The sequence below is a fragment of the Leucopleurus acutus genome (assembly GCF_964270905.1).
Source record: "Leucopleurus acutus genome assembly, chromosome: 14".
Classification (NCBI taxonomy): Eukaryota; Metazoa; Chordata; class Mammalia; order Artiodactyla; family Delphinidae; genus Leucopleurus; species Leucopleurus acutus.
This window is the reverse complement of record NC_139156.1, coordinates 28355027-28376992: the sequence shown is the minus strand read 5'-3', so window position 1 is coordinate 28376992 and position 21966 is coordinate 28355027. Positions and strand designations below refer to the sequence as shown.

Sequence of the window (21966 nt, the reverse complement as noted above, 5' to 3'; positions counted from 1 at the left end):
AAAAATAATAGGACCTGGGGGAAGGAGTTGCAACAGATCATTAAAAACATATGTAACTTTGTAAACAGGGTAGCAACAAAAACAACAACAGCGATAACAATTAAAACAGTAGCACTGGGTTTCCCTGGTGGCGCAGTGGTTGAGAGTCCGCCTGCCGATGCAGGGGACACGGCTTCGTGCCCCGGTCCGGGAAGATCCCACATGCCGCAGAGCGGCTGGGTCCGTGAGCCATGGCCGCTGAGCCTGCGCGTCCGGAGCCTGTGCTCCGCAACAGGAGAGGCCACGACAGTGAGAGGCCCGCGTACCGCAAAAAAAAAAAAAAAAACAGTAGCACTGTAAAATCTCCACTGACAATTACACCCAGCTTCACAATTAGTTCTGGGCCTCTCACCTCTTCCTTTGAGAGCTGGGTTTTTTTTTGTTGTTTTTTTGTTTTTTTGCGGTACGCGGGCCTCTCACTGTCGTGGCCTCTCCCGTTGCGGAGCACAGGCTCCGGACGCGCAGGCTCAGCGGCCATGGCTCACGGACCCAGCCGCTCCGCGGCATGTGGGATCTTCCCGGACCGGGGCACGAACCCGTGTCCCCTGCATCGGCAGGTGGACTCTCAACCACTGTGCCACCAGGGAAGCCCGAGAGCTGGGTGTTTGAGGGCACTTGCTTCCAGTACAAAAACATGACATAGAGTATAGATGTCGTCAATTATAATTTTTTTAAATAGAGAGGAAATGTTTTCATGGCATCTCCATCAGTACTCTCAGCTTCCCCAGAGAGCTAAATTTAGGGGAACTTACAGGTATTTGGAATCATTTAACCAGCCACTACTCGCACCAAAAAGAGGCACGTCTATAGATTTTTAGCTTTTCTTAAGATCTTCATATATTGCTAAGCCTTTCTTCTTAATTATAAGAAAGCTTGCCCCTAATTGCTTTACACTGACATGCTTGGAAAAATTTTAAGAACCAACACTTCTTCCACATTATACTGACATTATTCCCTGATTTACTGATTACTAATGAGATAATTTGCATTAAATAAACATGCAGTATAGCAGAGCAGACTACAGATTTAACTCTGCCTCCTAACTCCTTTCAAGAAGCTTTTTCTTGCTAACTCATAACTGGGTTTGTCCTCAAACACAGGTGTTTATCAGGCTCCATCTCTCATCTGACACAATCTGTTTTGTGCATCAGTCTGGCACCCAAATTTCAATCTCTTAGTTCTTGCTTCCTAAGATGTTGTCTACACCATTCCCCCATCAGTGTTGGCCCTCTGTTGGTCCTAGTAAACTCTTTGGGGTCTGACTAAAAGCCGGTTCTAGAAGCAGCACGTGCAGTCATCCTCCATTTTTTGGATCATGGCTAGAGAGTGATAGTCCAAAAAAGGAGACTTCAAATGATGCATAGGATATTGAATCTTTCTCCCTGGATGGTGCAATAAATACATGCACCTTTATAAATATCAATTTCTCAGTCAGCCTGACATTTTTTAAAAATCTACATTCCATTTGTTCCTCCCAACTCCTGCCACCCCCTCCTTCAACACTGCATTTCCAGAGGAACAAAACTGTCATATGGTCTGACCCTTCCCATCCTAGGGCACTGTAGCCTATGTCCCGCAGCAGTCCTGGATCCAGAACGGCACCATAAAGGACAACATCCTTTTTGGGTCAGAGTTGGATGAAAAGAAATACCAGCAAGTTCTGGAGGCCTGTGCCCTCTTCCCCGACTTGGAAGTGCTGCCTGGGGGAGATCTGGCTGAGATTGGAGAGAAGGTACTTGGGACACCAAGGGGCCTTGAAGGGTGAAGAAATAGTGAAGGAAAAGAGTAAGGGTGGTGAAGAAGTACATGACAGTAAAATAGTTGATCAATTTTGATGGTCAAGCCTGGAACAAACACCAGAAAACATGAGTTTGCACAATATTTTGTGCAAATAACTCAGAAATTTAAAATTTTGTACCTAGAAGCAAATATAGGAACCGTGTAATCTAAAGGAGAGATGACGAGGCTAGGACCTGAGAGGTTAACTAAGAAGGAGCTGACCCAAATTTGACCTTACAGGTGGAGGGCCAGAGGCAGACCAGAGCCTAGTTGTCCTGACTCTACTTCTGTATACCAGTGAGGACCAGAGTACGGTTCTAATAACCTGCTTTGAACACATAGAAATTTAGAGTATATTATTTTCTCATGTTGTCAAATGCCTTTCTTAAAAATTAATTTTTAATGACTGTTTTGAATTATATGAATATAGTATAATTTGTTTAGAAATCCCTGATTACTACATATTTGGGATGTTTTTACACTCTTTCCCCATTACTAAACATGAATATAGCAGTTTTTTGGGGAAAGATCTTGAGATGTTAGAAGACTAGTGAAGATATAGCTCTAGAATGATTTTGTTCATTAATGCAGCATATTTTTATTGAGTACCTACTATGTGCCACACACTATTTTAAGTGCTGGAGTTACATCCGCAAACAGAGGAAATCTACCCTGATAGCTCTACATTCTCATGGGGAAGAAGCAACAACAACAACAAAATAAGTAAATTATATGATATAAAATGGTAAGTTGGCCGTGCTTTTAATTATTGGGGCTGAAGTTATTTATTTGAATCAAAGATATTTATTTGTATAAAGGAACTTGTGTTACTGAACTGAACTTGGGTCTGGCTGCCCACCACACAGCACAGCCAATCTACTGACGTTACGTTGTGGTGAATGAAAGTACAGTGTTTATTGCAGGGCCCAGCAAGGAGAATGGTCAGCTCATGCTCAAAAGACCCAAACTCCTCAATAGCTTTCAGGGAATGGTTTTTTTATTATTATTATTTTAAAATATTTTAAAATATTTAAAATATTTATGTATTTATTGGCTGTGTTGGGTGTTAGTTGTGGCATGTGTGATCTTTCGTTGTGGCGCATGGGCTCTTCACTTCGTTGTGGTGCGTGTGCAGGCTTCTCTCTAGTTGCGGCATATGGGATCCAGAGTATATGAGCTCTGTAATTGTGGCACCTGGGCTCTTTAGCTGTGGCACGTGGGCTTAATTTTCCCACAGCATGTGGGATCTTAGTTCCCCAACCAAGGATCGAACTGGTGTCCCCTGCATTGCAACAGAGGCTTTTTTTTTCTTTTAACATCCTTATTGCAGTATAATTGCTTTACAATGGTGTGTTACTTTCTGCTTTATAACAAAGAGAATCAGCCATACATACACATATATCCCCATATCTCCTCCCTCATGCATCTCCCTCCCACCCTCCCTATCCCAGCCTTCTAGGTGGTCACAAAGCACTGAGCTGATGTGGCTGTTTCCCACTAGCTATATATTTTACATTTGGTAGTGTATATATGTCCATACCACTCTCTAACTTCGTCCCACTTACTTTCGCCCTCCCTGTGTCCTCAAGTTCATTCTCTATGTCTGCATCTTTATTCCTATCCTGCCCCTATGTTCTTCAGAACCACTTGTTTTAGATTCCGTATATATGTGTTACCATACGGTATTTGTTTTTCTCTTTCTGACTTACTTCACTCTGTATGACAGACTCTAGGTCCATCCACCTCACTACAAATAACTCAATTTTGTTATTTTATGGCTGACTAATATTCCATTGTATATATGTGCCACATCTTTATCGATTCATCTGTCGATGGACACTTAGGTTGCTTCCACGTCGTGGATATTGTAAATAGAGCTGCAATGAATATTGTGGTACATTACTCTTTTTGAATTATGGTTTTCTCAGGGTACAGGCCCAGTAGTGGGATTGCTGGGTCATATGGTAGTTCTATTTTTATTTATTTTTTAACATCTTTATTGGGGTATAATTGCTTTACAATGTTGTGTTAGTTTTTGCTTTATAACAAAGTGAATCAGTTATACATATACATATGTTCCCATATCTCTTCCCTCTTGCGTCTCCCTCCCTCCCACCCTCCCTATCCCACCCCTCCAGGCGGTCACAAAGCACTGAGCCGATAACCCTGTGCCATGTGGCTGCTTCCCACTAGCTATCTACCTTATGTTTGTTAGTGTATATATGTCCATGCCTCTCTCTCGCCCTGTCACAGCTCACCCTTCCCCCTCCCCATATCCTCAAGTCTGTTCTCCAGTAGGTCTGGGTCTTTATTCCTGTCTTACCCCTAGGTTCTTCATGACTTTTTTTTTTTCTTAAATTCCATATATATGTGTTAACATATGGTATTTGTCTTTCTCTTTCTGACTTATTTCACTCTGTATGACAGACTCTAGGTCTTTCCACCTCATTACAAATAGCTCAATTTCGTTTCTTTTTATGGCTGAGTAATATTCCATTGTATATATGTGCTACATCTTCTTTATCCATTCATCTGATGATGGGCACTTAGGTTGTTTCCATCTCCAGGCTATTGTAAATAGAGCTGCAATGAACATTTTGGTACATGACTCTTTTTGAATTTTGGTTTTCTCAGGGAATATGCCCAGTAGTGGGATTGCTGGGTCATATGGTAGTTCTATTTGTAGTTTTTTAAGGAACCTCCATACTGTTCTCCATAGTGGCTGAACCAATTCACATTCCAACCAGCAGTGCAAGAGTGTTCCCTTTTCTCCACACCCTCTCCAGCATTTATTGTTTCTAAATTTTTTGATGATGGCCATTCTTTTTTTTGGGGGGGGGGGGAGTTTTGCGTTATGCGGGCCTCTCACTGTTGTGGCCTCTCCCGTTGTGGAGCACAGGCTCCGGACGCGCAGGCTCAGCGGCCATGGCTCACGGGCCCAGCCGCTCCGCGGCATGTGGGATCTTCCCAGACCGGGGCACGAACCCATGTCCCCTGCATCGGCAGGCGGACTCTCAACCACTGCGCCACCAGGGAAGCCCGATGATGGCCATTCTGACTGGTGTGAGATGATATCTCATTGTAGTTTTGATTTGCATTTCTCTAATGATTAATGATGTTGAGAGTTCTTTCATGTGTTTGTTGGCAGTCTGTATATCTTCTTTGGAGAAATGTCTATTTAGGTCTTCTGCTCATTTTTGGATTGGGTTGTTTGTTTTTTTGTTATTGAGCTGCATGAGCTTCTTGTAAACTTTGGAGATTAGTCCTTTGTCAGTTGCTTCATTTGCAAATATTTTCTCGCATCCTGAGTGTTGTCTTTTGGTCTTGTTTATGGTTTCCCTTGCTGTGCAAAAGCTTTTAAGTTTCACTAGGTCCCATTTGTTTATTTTTGTTTTTATTTCCCTTTCTCTAGGAGGTGGGTCAAAAAGGATCTTGCTGTGATTTATGTCATAGAGTGTTCTGCCTATGTTTTCCTCTAAGAGTTTGATAGCTTCTGGCCTTATATTTAGGTCTTTAATCCATTTTGAGCTTATTTTTATGTATGGTGTTAGGGAGTGTTCTAATTTCATTCCTTTACATGTATCTGTCCAGTTTTCCCAGCACCACTTATTGAAGAGGCTGTCCTTTCTCCACTGTACATTCCTGTCTCCTTTATCAAAGATAAGGTGACCATATGTGCATGGGTTTATCTCTGGGCCTTCTATCCTGTTCCATTGATGTATCTTTCTGTTTTTGTGCCAGTACCATACTGTCTTGATTACTGTAGCTTTGTAGTATAGTCTGAAGTCAGGGAGCCTGATTACTCCAGCTCCATTTTTCTTTCTCAAGATTGCTTTGGCTATTCAGGGTCTTTTGTGTTTCCATACAAATTGTGAAATTTTTTGCTCTAGTTCTGTGAAAAATGGCAGTGGTAGTTTGATAGAGATTGCATTGAATCTGTAGATTGCTTGGGTAGTAGAGTCATTTTCCCAATGTTGATTCTTCCAATCTAAGAACATGGTATATCTCTCCATCTATTTGTATCATCTTTAATTTCTTTCTTCAGTGTCTTATAATATTCTGCATACAGGTCTTTTGTCTCCTTAGGTAGGTTTATTTCTAGATATTCTTTTTATTGCAATGGTAAATAGGAGTGTTTTCTTAATTTCACTTTCAGAGTTTTCATCATTAGTGTATAGGAATGCGTGAGATTTCTGTGCATTAATTTTGTATCCTGCTACTTTACCAAATTCAGGGATTAGCTCTAGTAGTTTTCTGGTAGCATCTTTAGGATTCTCTATGTATAGTATCATGTTATCTGCAAACAGTGACAGCTTTACTTCTTTTCCGATTTGGATTCCTTTTATTTCTTTTTCTTTGATTGCTGTGGCTAAAACTTCCAAAACTATGTTGAATATTAGTGGTGAGAGTGGACAACCTTGTCTTGTTCCTGATCTTAGTGGAAATGCTTTCAGTTTTTCACCCTTGAGGACGATGTTGGCTGTGGGTTTGTCATATATGGCCGTTATTATGTTGAGGAAAGTTCCCTCTATGCCTACTTTCTGCAGGGTTTTTATCGTAAATGGGTGTTGAATTTTGTCAAAAGCTTTCTCTGCATCTATTGAGATGATCATATGGTTTTTCTCCTTCAATTTGTTAATATGGAGTATCATGTTGGTTGATTTGCGTATATTGAAGAATCCTTGCATTCCTGGAATAAACCCCACTTGATCATGGTGTATGATCCTTTTAATGTGCTGTTGGATTCTGTTTGCTAGTATTTTGTTGAGGATTTTTGCATCTATATACATCAGTGATATTGGTCTGTAATCTTTTTTTTTTAGAGTATCTTTGTCTTGTTTTGGTATCAGGGTGATGGGGGTCTCATAGAATGAGTTCAGGAGTGTTACTCCCTCTGCTATATTTTGGAAGAGTTTGAGAAGGATAGGTGTTAGCTCTTCTCTAAATGTTTGAAAGAATTCACCTGTGAAGCCATCTGGTCCTGGGCTTTTGTTTATTGGAAGATTTTTATCACAGTTTCAATTTCAGTGCTTGTGATCAGTCTGTTCATATTTTCTATTTCTTCCTGATTCAGTCTTGGCAGGTTGTGCATTTCTAAGAACTTGTCCATTTCTTCCATGTTGTCCATATTATTGGCAGAGAGTTGCTTGTAGTAATCTCTCATGATCTTTTGTATTTCTGCAGTGTCAGTTGTTACTTCTCCTTATTCATTTCTAATTTTACTGATTTGAGTCCTCTCCCTCTTTTTCTTGATGAGTCTGGCTAATGGTTTATCAATTTTGTTTATCTTCTCAAAGAACCAGCTTTTGGTTTTATTGATCTTTGCTATCGTTTCCTTCATTTCTTTTTCATTTATTTCTGATCTGATCTTTTTGATTTCTTTCCTTCTGCTCACTTTGGGGTTTTTTTGTTGTTCTTTCTCTAATTGCTTTAGGTGCAAGGTTAGGTTGTTTACTCGAGAGTTTCCTGTTTCTTAAGGTAGGATTGTATTGGTATAAACTTCCCTCTTAGAACTGCTTTTGCTGCATCCCATAGGTTTTGGGTTGTCGTGTCTCCATTGTCATTTGTTTCTAGGTATTTTTTGATTTCCTCTTTGATTTCCTCAGTGATCACTCATTATTAAGTAGTGTATTGTTTAGTCTCCATGTGTTTGTATTTTTTACAGATCTTTTCCTGAAATTGGTATCTAGTCTCATAGCGTTGTGTTCAGAAAAGATACTTGATACAATTTCAATTTTCTTAAATTTACCAAGGCTTGATTTGTGACCCAAGATATGATCTATCCTGGAGAATGTTCCATGAGCACTTGAGAAGAATATGTATTCTGTTGTTTTTGGATGGAATGTCCTATAAATATCAATTAAGTCCATCTTGTTTAATGTATCATTTAAAGCTTGTGTTTCCTTATTTATTTTCATTTTGGATGATCTGTCCATTGGTGAAAGTGGGGTGTTAAAGTCCCCTACTATGAATGTGTTACTGTCGATTTCCCCTTTTATGGCTGTTAGTATTTGCCTTATGTATTGAGGTGCTCCTATGTTGGGTGCATAAATATTTACAATTGTTATATCTTCTTCTTGGATCGATCCCTTGATCATTATGTAGTGTCCCTCTTTGTCTCTTGTAATAGTCTTTATTTTAAAGTCTATTTTGTCTGATATGAGAATTGTTACTCCAGCTCTCTTTTGATTTCCATTTGCATGGAATATCTTTTTCCATCCCCTCACTTTCAGTCTGTATGTGTCCCTAGGTCTGCAGTGGGTCTCTTGTAGACAGCATATATATGGGTCTTGTTTTTGTATCCATTCAGCCAGTCTGTGTCTTTTGGTGGGAGCATTTAATCCATTTACATTTAAGGTAATTATTGATATGTATATTCCTATTCCCATTTTCTTAATTATTTTGGGTTTGGTATTGTAGGTCTTTTCCTTCTGCTTTGGTGGTGCTGAGCTCTCTCAGGTTTTGCTTGTCTGTAAAGGTTTTAATTTCTCCATCAAATCTGAATGAGATCCTTGCTGGGTAGAGTAATCTTGGTTGTAGGTTTTTCTCCTTCATCACTTTAAATATGTCCTGCCACTCCCTTATGGCTTGCAGAGTTTCTGCTGAAAGATCAGCTGTTAACCTTATCACGATTCCCTTGTGTGTTATTTGTTGTTTTTCTCTTGCTGCTTTTAATATATTTTCTTTGCATTTAATTTTTTTGTTGTTGTATTACACTGGCAAGGATTACACTGTTGTATTACACTGGCAACTGTTTGTTGTGTTGTTTTGTTTTTTAATGTCGGTTCATTGGTTTATTTATTTATTTTTGGCTGTGTTGGGTCTTCGTTTCTGTGCAAGGGCTTTCTCCAGTTGCGGCAAGCAGGGGCCACTCTTCATCGCGGTGCACGGGCCTCTCACTATCTTGGCCTCTCTTGTTGTGGAGCACAGGCTCCAGACGCGCAGGCTCAGTAGTTGTGGCTCACGGGCCTAGTTGCTCCGCGGCATGTGGGATCCTCCCAGACCAGGGCTCAAACCCATGTCTCCTGCATCGGCAGGCAGATTCTCAACCACTGCACCCCCAGGGAAGCCCTGTATTTAATTTTTGATAGTTTGATTAATATGTGTCTTGGCGTGTTTCTGCTTGCATTTATCCTTTATAGGACTCTCTGTGCTTCCTGTACTTGATTAACTATTTCCTTTCCCATATTAGGGAAGTTTTCAACTATAATCTCTTCAAATATTTTCTCAGTCCCTTTCTTTTTCTCTTCTTCTTCTGGGACCCCTATTATTCGAATGTTGGTGCGTTTAATGTTGTCCCAGAGGTCTCTGAGACTGTCCTCAGTTCTTTTCATTCTTTTTCTTTATTCTGCTCAGCAGTAGTTATTTCCACTATTTTATCTTCCTGGTCACTTATCCGTTCTTCTGCCTCAGTTATTCTACTATTGATCCCTTCTAGAGTATTGTTTTTGTTTTTGTTTTTTGTGGTATGTGGGCCTCTCACTGTTGCGGCCTCTCCCATTGCAGAGCACAGGCTCCGGACGCGCAGGCCCAGCAGCCATGGCTCACGGGCCCAGCTGCACCGCCGCATGTGGGATCCTCTCGGACCGGGGCACGAACCCGTGCCCCGTGCATTGGCAGGCGGCCTCTCAACCACTGCACCACCAGGGAAGCCCCCTTCTAGAGTATTTTTAATTTCATTTATTGTGTTGTTCATTATTGCTTGTTTCCTATTTAGTTCTTCTAGGTCCTTGTTAAATGTTTCTTGGATTTTCTCTATTCTATTTCCAAGATTTTGGATCATCTTTACTCTCATTATTCTGAACTCTTTTTCAGGTAGACTGCCTACTTCCTCTTCATTCATTAGGTCTGGTGAGTTTTTATATTGCTCCTTCATCTGCTGTGTGTATTTCTGTCTTCTCATTTTGCTTATCTTTACTGTGTTTGTAGTCTCCTTTTTGCAGGCTGCAGGTTCATAGTTCCCATTGTTTTTGGTGTCTGTCCCCAGTAGCTAAAGTTGGTTCAGTGGGTTGTGTAGGCTTCCTGGTGGAGGGGACTAGTGCCTGTGTTCTGGTGGATGAGGCTGGATCTTGTCTTTCTGGTGGGCAGGTCCACGTCTGGTGGTGTGTTTTGTGGTGTCTGTGGCCTTATTATGATTTTAGGCAGCCTCTCTGCTAATGGGTGGGGTTGTGTTCCTGTCTTGCTAGTTGTTTGGCATAGGGTGTCCAGCACTGTAGCTTGCTGGTCGTTGAGTGAAGCTGGTTGTTGGTGTTGAGATGGAGATCTCTGGGAGATTTTCGCCATTTGATATTACGTGGAACTGGGAGGTCTCTTGTGGACCAGTGTCCTGAAGTTGGCTCTCCCACGTCAGAGGCACAGCACTGACTCCTGGCTGCAGCACCAAGAGCCTTTCATCCATACGGCTCATAGCTCAAAGACTTTGAAAGACAGCTTTGGCCTCCTGGGATCACCCCCTGCTAAGCTTTGTAAGTTCCATGTTAATCAGTTTGGTTTATCCATCTGTATCTGAGGCACAGGTTCATTGCTGCTGTTCAGGAAGGTGGATGGAAACAAGAAGAGTTCATCCAAGACTTCAGATCTGTGAAGTAAGCATGTTCTTCTTGGTGAGCTGGGATTTGACTTCAAGATATCTGACTCCAATTCCAGTACTCACGGACTAAAGGATGCCACCTCTCCTTGACATCGGAGACTTTAGGGAAATAGCTTTCTGACGTTGCATTCCAAGGTTTGGCTCCTGTAAAGAGGCATCCCCTGGAATCACTCTTATTTCTGTTACAAAAAGGGACAGCCCAATGAAAGCGATGCACAGGGCAAGGTCTGAGGAAAGGGCGCAGAAGTTCTGTGTTCTCTCTGAGCAAGCCACTCTCCCCCAGCCTCCAAGTCTTCATCTGTTTGTAGATTTTTTGATGATGGCCATTCTGAGGTGTGAGGTGATATCTCATTGCAGTTTTGATTTGCATTTCTCTCATAATTAATGATGTTGAGCATTCTTTTATGTGTTTGTTGGCAATCTGTATATCTTCTTTGGAGAAATGTCTATCTAGGTCTTCTGCCCATTTTTGGATTGGGTTGTTTGTTTTTTTGATATCGAGCTGCATGAGCTGCTTGTAAATGTTGGAGATTAATCCTTTGTCCGTTCCTTCGTTTGCAAATATTTTCTCCCATTCTGAGGGTTGTCTTTTCGTCTTGTTTATGGTTTCCTTTGTTGTGCAAAAGCTTTTAAGTTTCATTAGGTCCCATTTGTTTATTTTTGTTTTTATTTCCATTTCTCTAGGAGGTGGCTCAAAAGGATCTTGCTGTGATTTATGTCATAGAGTGTTCTGCCTGTTTTCCTCTAAGAGTTTTATAGTGTCTGGCCTTACATTTAGGTCTTTCATCCATTTTGAGTTTATTTTTGTGTATGGTGTTAAGAGGTGTTCTAATTTCATTCTTTTACATGTAGCTGTCCAGTTTTCCCAGCACCACTTATTGAAGAAGCTATCTTTTCTCCATTGTGTATTCTTCCCTCCTTTATCAAAAATAAGGTGACCATATGTGCGTGGGTGTATCTCTGGGCTTTCTATCCTGTTCCATTGATCTATATTTCTGTTTTTGTGTCAGTACCATACTGTCTTGATTACTGTAGATTTGTAGTATAGTTTGAAGTCAGGAAGCCTGATTTCTCCAGCTCCGTTTTTCCTTCTCAAGATTGCTTTGGCTCTTTGGGGTCTTTTGAGTTTCTGTACAAATTGTGACTTTTTTTCTTCTAATTTTGTGAAAAATGCCATTGGTATGTTTGATAGGGATTGCATTGAATCTGTAGATTGCTTGGAGTAGTATAGGCATTTTCACAATGTTGATTCTTCCAATCCAAGAACACAGTATATCTCTCCATCTGCTTATATCATCTTTAATTTCTTTCATCAGTGTCTTATAGTTTTCTTCATGCAGGTCTTTTGTCTCCTTAAGTAGGTTTATTCCTAGCTATTTTATTCTTTTTGTTGCAATGGTAAATGTGAGTGTTTGCTTAATTTCTCTTTCCTATATTTCATCATTAATGTATAGGAATGCAAGATATTTCTGTGTAATAATTTTGTATCCTGCTACTTTATGAAATTCATTGATTAGCTCTAGTAGTTTTCTGGTATCATCTTTAGGATTCTTTATGTATAGTATCATGTCATCTGCAAGCAGTGACAGCTTCACTTCTTTTCCGATTTGGATTCCTTTATTTCTTTTTCTTCTCTGATTGCTTTGGCTAAAACTTCCAAAACTATGTTGAATATTAGTGGTGAGAGTGGACAGCCTTGTCTTGTTCCTGATCTTAGAGGAAATGATTTCAGCTTTTCACCATTGAGAATGATGTTGGCTGTAGGTTTGTTATATATGGCCTGTATTATGTTGACGTAAGTTCCCTATATGCCTACTTTCTGAAGGGTTTTTATCGTAAATGGGTGTTGAATTTAGTCAAAAGCTTTTTCTACATCTATTGAGATGATCATACGGTTTTTCTCCTTCAGTTTGTTAATATGGTTTGCCACATTGATTGATATACATATATTGAAGAATCCTTGCATTCCTGGGATAAACCCCACTTGATCATGGTGTATGATCCTTTTAATGTGCTGCTGGATTCTGTTTGCTAGTATTTTGTTGAGGATTTTCACATCTGTGTTCATCAGTGACATCAGCCTGCAGTTTTCTTTCTTTGTGACATCTTTGTCTGGTTTTGGTATCAGGGTGATGGTGGCCTTGTAGAATGAGTTCGGGAGTGTTCCTCCCTCTGCTATATTTTGGAAGAGTTTGAGAAGGATAGGTGTTAACTCCTTTCTAAATGTTTGATAGAATTCGCCTGTTAATCCATCTGGTCCTGGACTTCTGTTTGTTGGAAGATTTTTAATTACAGTTTCAATTTCAGTGCTTGTGATCGGTCTGTTTATATTTTCTATTTCTTCCTGGTTCAGTCTCAGGAAGTTGTGCTTTTCTAAGAATTTGTCCATTTCCAGGTTGCCCATTTTATTGGCATATAGTTACTTATAGCAGTTTGTCATGATCCTTTGTATTTCTGCAGTGTCAGTTGTTACTTCTCCTTTTTCATTTCTGATCCTATTGATTTGAGTCTTCTCTGTTTTTTTCTTGATGAGTCTGGTGAATGGTTTATCAATTTTGTTTATCTTCTCAAAGAACCAGCTTTTAGTTCTATTGATCTTTGCTATTATTTCCTTCATTTCTTTTTATTTCTGATCTGATCTTTGATTTCTTTCCTTCTGCTAACTTTGAGGGTTTTTTTGTTCTTCTTTCCCTAATTGCTTTAGGTATAAGGTTAGGTTGTTTATTTGAGATGTTTCTTGTTTCTTGAGGTAGAACTGTATTGCTATAAACTTCCCTCTTAGAACTGCTCTTGCTGCATCCCATAGGTTTTGAGTCATCGTGTTTTCATTGTCATTTGTTTCTAGGTATTTTTTGATTTCCTCTTTGATTTCTTCAGTGACCTCTTGGTTATTTAGTAGTGTATTGTTTAGCCTCCATGTGTTTGTATTTTTACAGATTTTTTCCTGTAATTGGTATCTAGCCTCATAGCATTGTGGTCAGAAAAGATACCTGATATGATTTCAATTTTCTTAAATTTACCAAGGCTTGATTTGTGACCCAAGATATGATCTATCCTGGAGAATGTTCCATGAGCACTTGAGAAGAAAGTATATTCTGTTGTTTTTGGATGGAAAGTCCTATAAATATCAATTAAGTCCATCTTGTTTAATGTATCTTTTAAAGCTTGTGTTTTCTTATGTCTTTTCATGTTGGATGATCTGTCCATTGGTGAAAGTGGGGTGTTAAAGTCCCCTACTATGAATGTGTTATTGTCTATTTCCCCTTTTACGGCTGTTAGCAGTTGCATTATGTATTGAGGTGCTCCTATGTTGGATGCATAAATATTTACAATTGTTATATCTTCTTCTTGGATCGATCCCGTGATCATTATGTAGTGTCCTTCTTTGTCTCTTGTAATAGTCTTTATTTTAAAGTCTATTTGTCTGATATGAGAATTGTTACTCCAGCTCTCTTTTGATTTCCATTTGCATGGAATATCTTTTTCCATCCCCTCACTTTTTCTTTTTGAACATCTTTATTGGAGTATAGTTGCTCTACAATGGTATGGTAGTTTCTGCTTTATAACAAAGTGAATCAGCTATACATACACATATATGCCCATATCTCCTCCCTCTTGTGTCTCCCTCCCATCCTCCCTATCCCATCTCTCTAGGTGGTCACAAAGCACCAAGCTGATCTCCCTGTGCTATGTGGCTGCTTTCCACTAGCTATCAGTTTTACATTTGGTAGTGTATATATGTCCATGCCACTCTCTCACTTTGTCACAGCTTACCCTTCCCTTTCCCTGTGTCCTCAAGCCCATTCTCTACGTCTGCGTCTTTGTGTCCTGCCCCTTGGTTCTTCAGAACCATTTTTTTTAGATTCCATATTTATGTGTTAGCATATGGTATTTGTTTTTCTCTTTCTGACTTACTTCACTCTGTATGACAGACTCTAGGTCCATCCACCTCATTACAAATAACTCAATTTTGTTTCTTTTTATGGCTGAGTAATATTCCATTGTATATGTGTGCCACATCTTCTTTTTTATTTTTATTTTATTTGTTTATTTAACAGCTTTATTTGGGTATAATTGCTTTACAGTGGTGTGTTAGTTTCTGCTTTATAACAAAGTGAATCAGTTATAGATATACATATGTTCCCATATCTCTTCTCTCTTGCATCTCCCTCCCTCCCACCCTCCCTATCCCACCCCTCCAGGTGGTCACAAAGCACCAAGCTGATTTCCCTGTGCTATGTGGCTGCTTTCCACTAGGTATCAGTTTTACATTTGGTAGTGTATATATGTCCATGCCACTCTCTCACTTTGTCACAGCTTACCCTTCCCCCTCCCCGTGTCCTCAAGTCCATTCTCTATGTCTGCATCTTTATTTGTGTTCTGTCCCTAGGTTCTTCAGAACCATTTTTTTTTAGATTCCATATATATGTGTTAGCATATGGTATTTGTTTTTCTCTTTCTGACTTACTTCACTCTGTATGACAGACTCTAGGTCTGTCATCCACCTCACTACAAATAACTCAATTTTGTTTCTTTTTATGGCTGAGTAATATTCCATTGTATATATGTGCCACATCTTCTTTATCCATTCGTCTGTCGATGGACACTTAGGTTGCTTCCATGTCCCGGTTATTGTAAATAGTGCTGCAATGAACATTGTCGTCCCCTCACTTTCAGTCTGTATGTGTCCGTAGGTCTGAAGTGGGTCTCTTGTAGACAGCATATATATGGGTCTTGTTTTTGTATCCATTCAGCCAGTCTCTGACTTTTGATTGGAGCATTTAATCCATTTACATTTAAGGTAGTTATCGATATGCATGTCCCTATTACCATTTACTTAATTGTTTTGGGTTTGTTTTTGTAGGTCTTTTCCTTCTCTTGTGTTTCCTGCCTAGAGAAGTTCCTTTAGCATTTGTTGTAAAGCTGGTTTGGTGGTGCTAAATTCTCTAAGCTTTTGCTTGTCTGTAAATGTTTTAATTTCTTGGTCGAATCTGAATGTGATCCTTGCCAGGTAGAGTAATCTTGGTTGTAGGTTTTTTCCCCTTTATGACTTTAAATATGTCCTGCAACTCCCTTCTGGCTTGCAGAGTTTCTGCTGAAAGATCAGCTGTTAACCTTATGGAGATTCCCTTGTATGTTATTTGTTGCTTTTCCCTTGCTGCTTTTAATATTTTTTCTTTGTATTTAAGTTTGATAGTTTGATTAATATGTGTCTTGGCATGTTTCTCCTTGGATTTATCCTGTATGGGACTCTCTGCACTTCCTGGACTTGATTGACTATTTCGTTTCCCATATTAGGAAAATTTTCAAGTATAATCTCTTCAAATATTTTCTCGGTCCCTTTTTTTTTCTTCTTCTGAGACCTCTATAATTCGAATGTTGGTGTGTTTAATGTTGGCAAGACAGATTCTTAACCACTGGACCACCAGGGAATTCCCCAGGAATGGTTTTAAAAGGCAACATTTGGGGTGAGGGTTGCAGCTTGTAGACTTCCTTCTGATTGGTTGGTGGTAAAGTGGCAGGGTGATATTTCAGGAATCTTAATCATCAACCTTCTGGTTCCAAACAGTCTGGGGCTAAGTGCTTGTGGTCAACATGTAGTAACCATCCTCCACCTGGGTTAGAATCTTAGTTTCTGTAGAATAGTTCAATGATATGCATCTAATTGTTACATATACCCCTTGAAGAGGAGGTAGGACTCCGTTTTATAGTTGAACTATTGTTTCTTGACTGCTTTTCCTTTGTTTCTGCATTCCCTCACTTCCCTAGTTAGTAACGGCTTGAGTCTGCTCCTTGGAACTCAGGGAAGGCCTAGGAGACTAAAGTTTTTTTCTACAAACAAGAAAGGGGGGACACAGCGGGGTTTTTGTACACAGGAGGGCCCTGCAGTGTCCTGCTTGGTTTCAATCCCCCCTTTTCTTTTATACTCCCTTGAGGGGAACAGGTATGGGAGAAGAAAGGTCATGAAATTTTGGATAGAGATGTTAATCATAGATTCAGCAGAGGAATCTATGCAGAGGAATTTTAGTGGGACTCAGTTTCAGTACTTAATAGAAATTATTTTCTTCTTCAGGGTATAAATCTCAGTGGGGGTCAGAAGCAGCGGATCAGCCTGGCCAGAGCTACCTATCAAAATTCAGACATCTATATTCTGGATGACCCCCTATCTGCTGTGGATGCTCATGTGGGAAAACATATTTTTAATAAGGTCTTGGGTCCCAATGGCCTGTTGAAAGGCAAGGTGAGAAATTATTTAAAGTGATGAAGACGTGAGGAGGGGAACACATCTCCTCGGACTGCTGGGTACTGAAGAGATTTCCTTATTTACCTTCCCCCTGGGCTGCTGGGGAGATACAGTGTCAGACTGGTCTCCCAGGAGATGATTTGGTGAGGGCTCCCATCTTGAGATCATAGCTTATGTGGGAACTGGCTAATTTGAGTCTTATTCTCTGGCTCCAACACTGAGCCTTTTAGGATGATTAATTATGATAAAAAGTCCTTTGAGATCTGTGGTATAATAAGAACTATATTTGGTCTTTTTCACTAGGTCCTGGCACAGAGCTCCTAACCCTTAGAATTTCCTGAGTGATACTAAGAATGTCTTTTGTTATTCACAATGAGCCCCTTTAGATCACACCTGAGTTTATGCTAATGAGTGACTTATGGAGGGGCCCCTAGATAGCCTCTGGACAAGGCTGTTCCTCAGAAAGACCAAGTGATGGGAAGATTGGAACTTTCAGCCCCACATACCAATTTCTGGGGAGAGGAGGATGGGCTTGGGACTGTGTTATAAAAATTCTTGAATAAGGAGATTCAGAGAGCTTCTAGATTGCTGAGAACATTAAGGTGCTGGGAAGGTGGCACACCTGGTGAGAGATGGAAATTCTGCACAAGCACCCCACCCCCGAAACCTTACCTTATGCATCTCTTCCATTTCACTGTTCCTGAGTTGTATCCTTTGTAATAAACTGGTAAACAGTAAGTAAAGTATTTTCCTGGCATCTATGAGCCATTCTGGCAAATTATCAGACCTGAGGAGGGGGCCATGGAAATCCTCAATTTATAGCTAGTTGGTCAGAAGTATGGGTGGGATCCAAGACTTTCGGCTAGCATTAGAAGTCAGGGCAGTCTTGTGGGCTCTGGGTAGCTGTGGGTTTCTGGGTAGCTGGTGTCAGAATTGAACTGTTGGACACTCAGAATCGGTTGGTGTCAGAAAACATGCCAGAGGACCCAACAATTTACCTTGCTGGGACACAGGTCATCCTGCAAGTATTAGAGCTCTACTCTAAGAAGGCACTTTCCTGGAACTCTTGCAGGAGGTAGGAGCACTATGCCTGGAAAGGATGATTCAATCTGAATATAGAAATAAGCCTATATGTTTTGGGTATTCATTATGTTGCAGGCCTGTGCCAAGCACTTTGATTGCATTGTCTCATTTGATTCTTGCAATGCCCCTGTGAGATAGTACAGATAAAGTGGCCAGAGCAAGTCACTGGAGCTGGTCATAGGCTTTCCTTACCATAGGCAAGTTAGCACAGTAGGCTGAATGGGAGAGGGGCTGACAGAGCCCAGCGCCCCTTGAGGGTTTGAGTATGCTTCTCACCAGTAGCAAGTCTAGTGTGAGGGCTGTCAGCACTCCATCTGTGTTTGGCCTTTTCCCTTCAAGGTTTTTTGAATGCTGCCAGTCAGAGGGTGGCAGGGTTGACTGGGCTGCTGTCCAACTGAGGCCTTTTGCCTCTCTCTTGGATCAGTGAGTCCACAGGAACTCACTCTCCCTCCTATGCCTGGTCCTGACTTCTGTCCGTAAGGCTAATTGGCTCCATTCATTCATGAACTGAATACCCACCCTGGGCCTGGTTCATTGCAAAGACTGGGCGCACTGATGAAAAGGTCTCATCCCTGCTCTCAAGTAACTTACAATCGAATTGGCAGACAAACCAAAAAGCAAGCAATAATATTATAATACAAGAATCATTGTTAATGGCAGAATATACAAACTACCGTGGAAACACTGGAGGAATACCCAATTCTTGCCTGGGGATTCAGGAAAGGCTACCAGAAGAGCTGGCTTTGAGCTGAGACTCAAAGGATGAGCATCTCCCAAGTCTTCCTGATAAGAGCAACCTAGTGTCTGTGGGGCTGTGAAGTAGAGAGCAGAGGCAGTGGGCTTGGGCTATCTCTCTAGAGGCCCATCTCAACCTCCTGGACCCTATCTGAGTCTCATTACTGATCTGTGAGTGTTTATCTTTCTTTGAGTGGAATCCCTGTTTCAGTAGTCAATGTAGTCCATAAATAGACAAGAATACAAGGGATGCCAAGTCTTCCACGCCAGGGAGGGTTTGGGCCAAAGACACAATTTCTTGCCCTATAATGATTCTAACATACTAAACTAATCTGGGCAGTTCCTGTTAGGTCAGTTACCTGTTTAGTGAGGGGGCAGTTAGCTTTGCATGCCTCAATTATACTGATAGCCCTTGATCTCAAGTGACGTCCCTAAGCCCAACTCTTGGCTACCAGGAAGCTGGAGGAAAACGTGTGCGGGGCAAACCTCATTGTCACTACAGGAAAATAACTGTGAATATATCCATGATGACAGGAGTCTCATCTTACACATGGGGTCAGGTTTTAGGATGAGGTGCTGGGAAGTAAAGAGGAAGTAAGAGATCAAGTGGCCAGGGCCACATTTTGAAGGAAAGCCCCACAGTGACTCTGTTTTTCCTTTTCCTTAGTAAGCTAAGGAACATGGTGGACACAGGGTAGTCAGCACAACTTACTGTTATTTTTACAGACTCGACTCTTGGTGACACACAGCATTCACTTTCTTCCCCAAGTGGATGAGATTGTGGTTTTGGGGAATGGCATCATCGTGGAGAAGGGATCCTACAGCACTCTGTTGGCCAAGAAAGGATTGTTTGCTAAGAATCTGAAGACATTCATAAAACAGACGGGTCCTAAAGACGAGCCCACAGGTATGTAAAGAGGATTGGAACAGGATAGAACTTGGGTAGGGAAGGGGTAGAAGTAGTAAACGACAACTATTTACCTCCTGAACTGTTCAGTATCCAGTGAACTAAATTTGGAAATAAATTATCCAGAGATCCAATATCTGTCCTTTCTGTGTTTTGTGTCTCTGTAAAGAAACACAAACATAGAAACTTTATATCTCAGCCAAACTGGGGGATAATCCTGCTCATCTGGTCTCTGACATGCAATCGAAGGGCACTCTTTAGAGGATGACTGGAGATTTGGGGTGATTAGCCCTTGTGGAAGAGACACCAGTGGCACAAGGGGCCCCCTTTTAGGGAATGCCCTGCTTCTATTGACTCAAGTCACATATTCCACCCCATGTACCCAAATTCATGAGAACCACTTGCTGGACAGCTTTGTAATACCTGGTACTAATAATGTACTGCTGAATTGTTGATACGCCCTAACAAAGGGATTTGACGAATACACCAAAAGCCACTGGGTGTTCTGAACCAGAAAAAAAAATCATGGCAGTTGCATAGTCTCACAGTGTGCCACAGGAATAGCCCCTACCCAATACCACTACCACTGGGGTCGCTGATTAGCCCCAGTCAGTAATGGAGCCCTGGTCTCTGGGGTCCTTCTCAAGAACCTGCCAGCAGTAGTCCTGTGCATGGTTCTGGGTATCTGCTTCAGGTAGCAATTATCAGCAGGAGGTCAGGACTGAGAAAGCAAGATCTGGAGGGTACAGGGGCATTCCGAAAGTCAATCAGAAGAGGCAGTAACTACACAGCCTGCAAGTGGGATCACAGTCAGGCCTTGAGGTCAGGACATGTGATGGTTTTAAAACCACAAGAGTCGGAAAGAAAAGCCTAAACCAAGAAGTCTGTAAGCATTGGTGGGACAGGGTGGGAACAAAGAATACGATGGTGTGGGCTATAGGGACTGGGACCCAGCCCAGGAAAGTGGGGCAGGAATTCCAGCAGAAAGGAAGGGGTCAGAGCTTTCCATCAGTCTTTATGTGCTCCAGGACAGGCCTGGAGAAAACAAAAAGTACCTGCTTGGGGACTGAAGATCTCCAGCAAAGGGTAGTGTCTGATGCTGGATACCCCTGAGTTACTGCTCAGTCAGCCACATCACCACAACCTGGACAGTTTTCTCCTTCTAATTCTAAACTTTTTCTGATTTGATCTTCTGAGTTTCTAAGTTCTGTTTATAAACCCCCACGGGTAGACAGCTCCTTTGAAAAATCCTATCTTTTGTGTACAAAAGACAGTTTGCAAAACAGCTCATTAAACCCTTGCTCTGGGAAACATAGATAGGCCATTTCTGAGAAGTTGTATAAGCCCCACTGCCTGGCATGCTGTTGTGTCGGCTCTGGGGCTCAAGGTACAGACTACAAGATGGTAGCATAAAGGGAAGATCAGGAGGGCAAAGGTTACCTGTATCAACATTGGCTCTGTGTATTTCTTAATTAGCTGCCATAACAAAACACTACAAATTGGGTGTCTTAAACAACAGAAATGTATTGTCTCACAGTTCTAGAGGCTAGAAGTCCAAAATCAAGGTGTCAGTAAGATTGGTTCCTTCTGAAGGCAATAGGGAAGGATCTATTCCAGGTCTTTCTCCTAGCTTCTGGTGGTTTGCTGGCATTCGTTGGTATCCTTCATATCAATCTCTGCCTTCATCTTCACATGGTGTTATACCTTATGTGCATTAGTGTCCAAATTTCCCCTTTTTACAAGGACATCAGACATATTGGATCAGGGGCCCATGCTAATGGGCCTAATAGAGATGTTCTCTATTTGGTGAGAACTTTTCTTTAGATCCTTAGACATGGTTTTCTGTTGTTCTTTGAATATATTTATCATAGCTGATTTAAGTCTTTGGTAAGTCCAACATCTGTGCTTCCTTGAGTACAGTTTCTTTTGACTGCTTTTTTCCTGTGTACAGTCCCATACTTTCCTGATTCCTTGTATGTCTCATAATTTTTTGTTGAAAACTGATCTTTTTCTTTTGAACATCTTTATTGGAGTATAATTGCTTTACAATGGTGTGTTAGTTTCTGCTTTATAACAAAGTGAATCAGCTATACGTATACATATATCCCCGTATGTCCTCTCTCTTGTGACTCCCTCCCACTCTCCCTATCCCACCCCTCTAGGTGGTCACAAAGCACTGAGCTGATCTCCCTGTGCTATGTGGCTGCTTCTCACTAGCTATCTATTTTACATTTGGTAGTGTATATAAGTCCATGCCACTCTCTCACTTCATCCCATCTTACCCTTCCCCCTCCCTGTGTCCTCAAGTCCATTCTCTATGTCTGTGTCTTTATTCCTGTCCTGCCCCTAGGTTCTTCACAGCCAGTTTTTTCTGTTAGATTCCATATATATGTGTTAGCATACGGTATTTATTTTTCTCTTTCTGACTTACTTCACTCTGTATGACAGACTCTAGGTCCATCCACCTCACTACAAATAACTTAATTTCGTTTCTTTTTATGGCTGAGTAATATTCCATTGTATATATGTGCCACATCTTCTTTATCCATTCATCTGTCGATGGACACTTAGGTTGCTTCCAGGTCCTGA

General features: G+C 41.0%; 1 protein-coding gene across 8 annotated transcripts in view; it reads left to right on the top strand.

Moving 5' to 3' along the window:
• ABCC2 (ATP binding cassette subfamily C member 2) overlaps positions 1-21966 on the top strand; it is a 111624-nt gene that overhangs the window by 28538 nt on the left and 61120 nt on the right. For 7 of the 8 annotated variants that reach the window (XR_014326748.1, XR_014326749.1, XM_082854925.1 and 4 more), the window contains exons 17-19: positions 1595-1771; positions 16482-16649; positions 19197-19377. Coding sequence is in view for 6 of the 8 variants with exons in the window: in XM_082854925.1 (XP_082711051.1) it covers positions 1595-1771; positions 16482-16649; positions 19197-19377 (526 nt within the window). In the remaining 2 variants the exon portion in view is untranslated. The remainder of the gene's footprint in view (positions 1-1594; positions 1772-16481; positions 16650-19196; positions 19378-21966) is intronic. The other variant, XM_082854927.1, reaches the window with a different exon arrangement.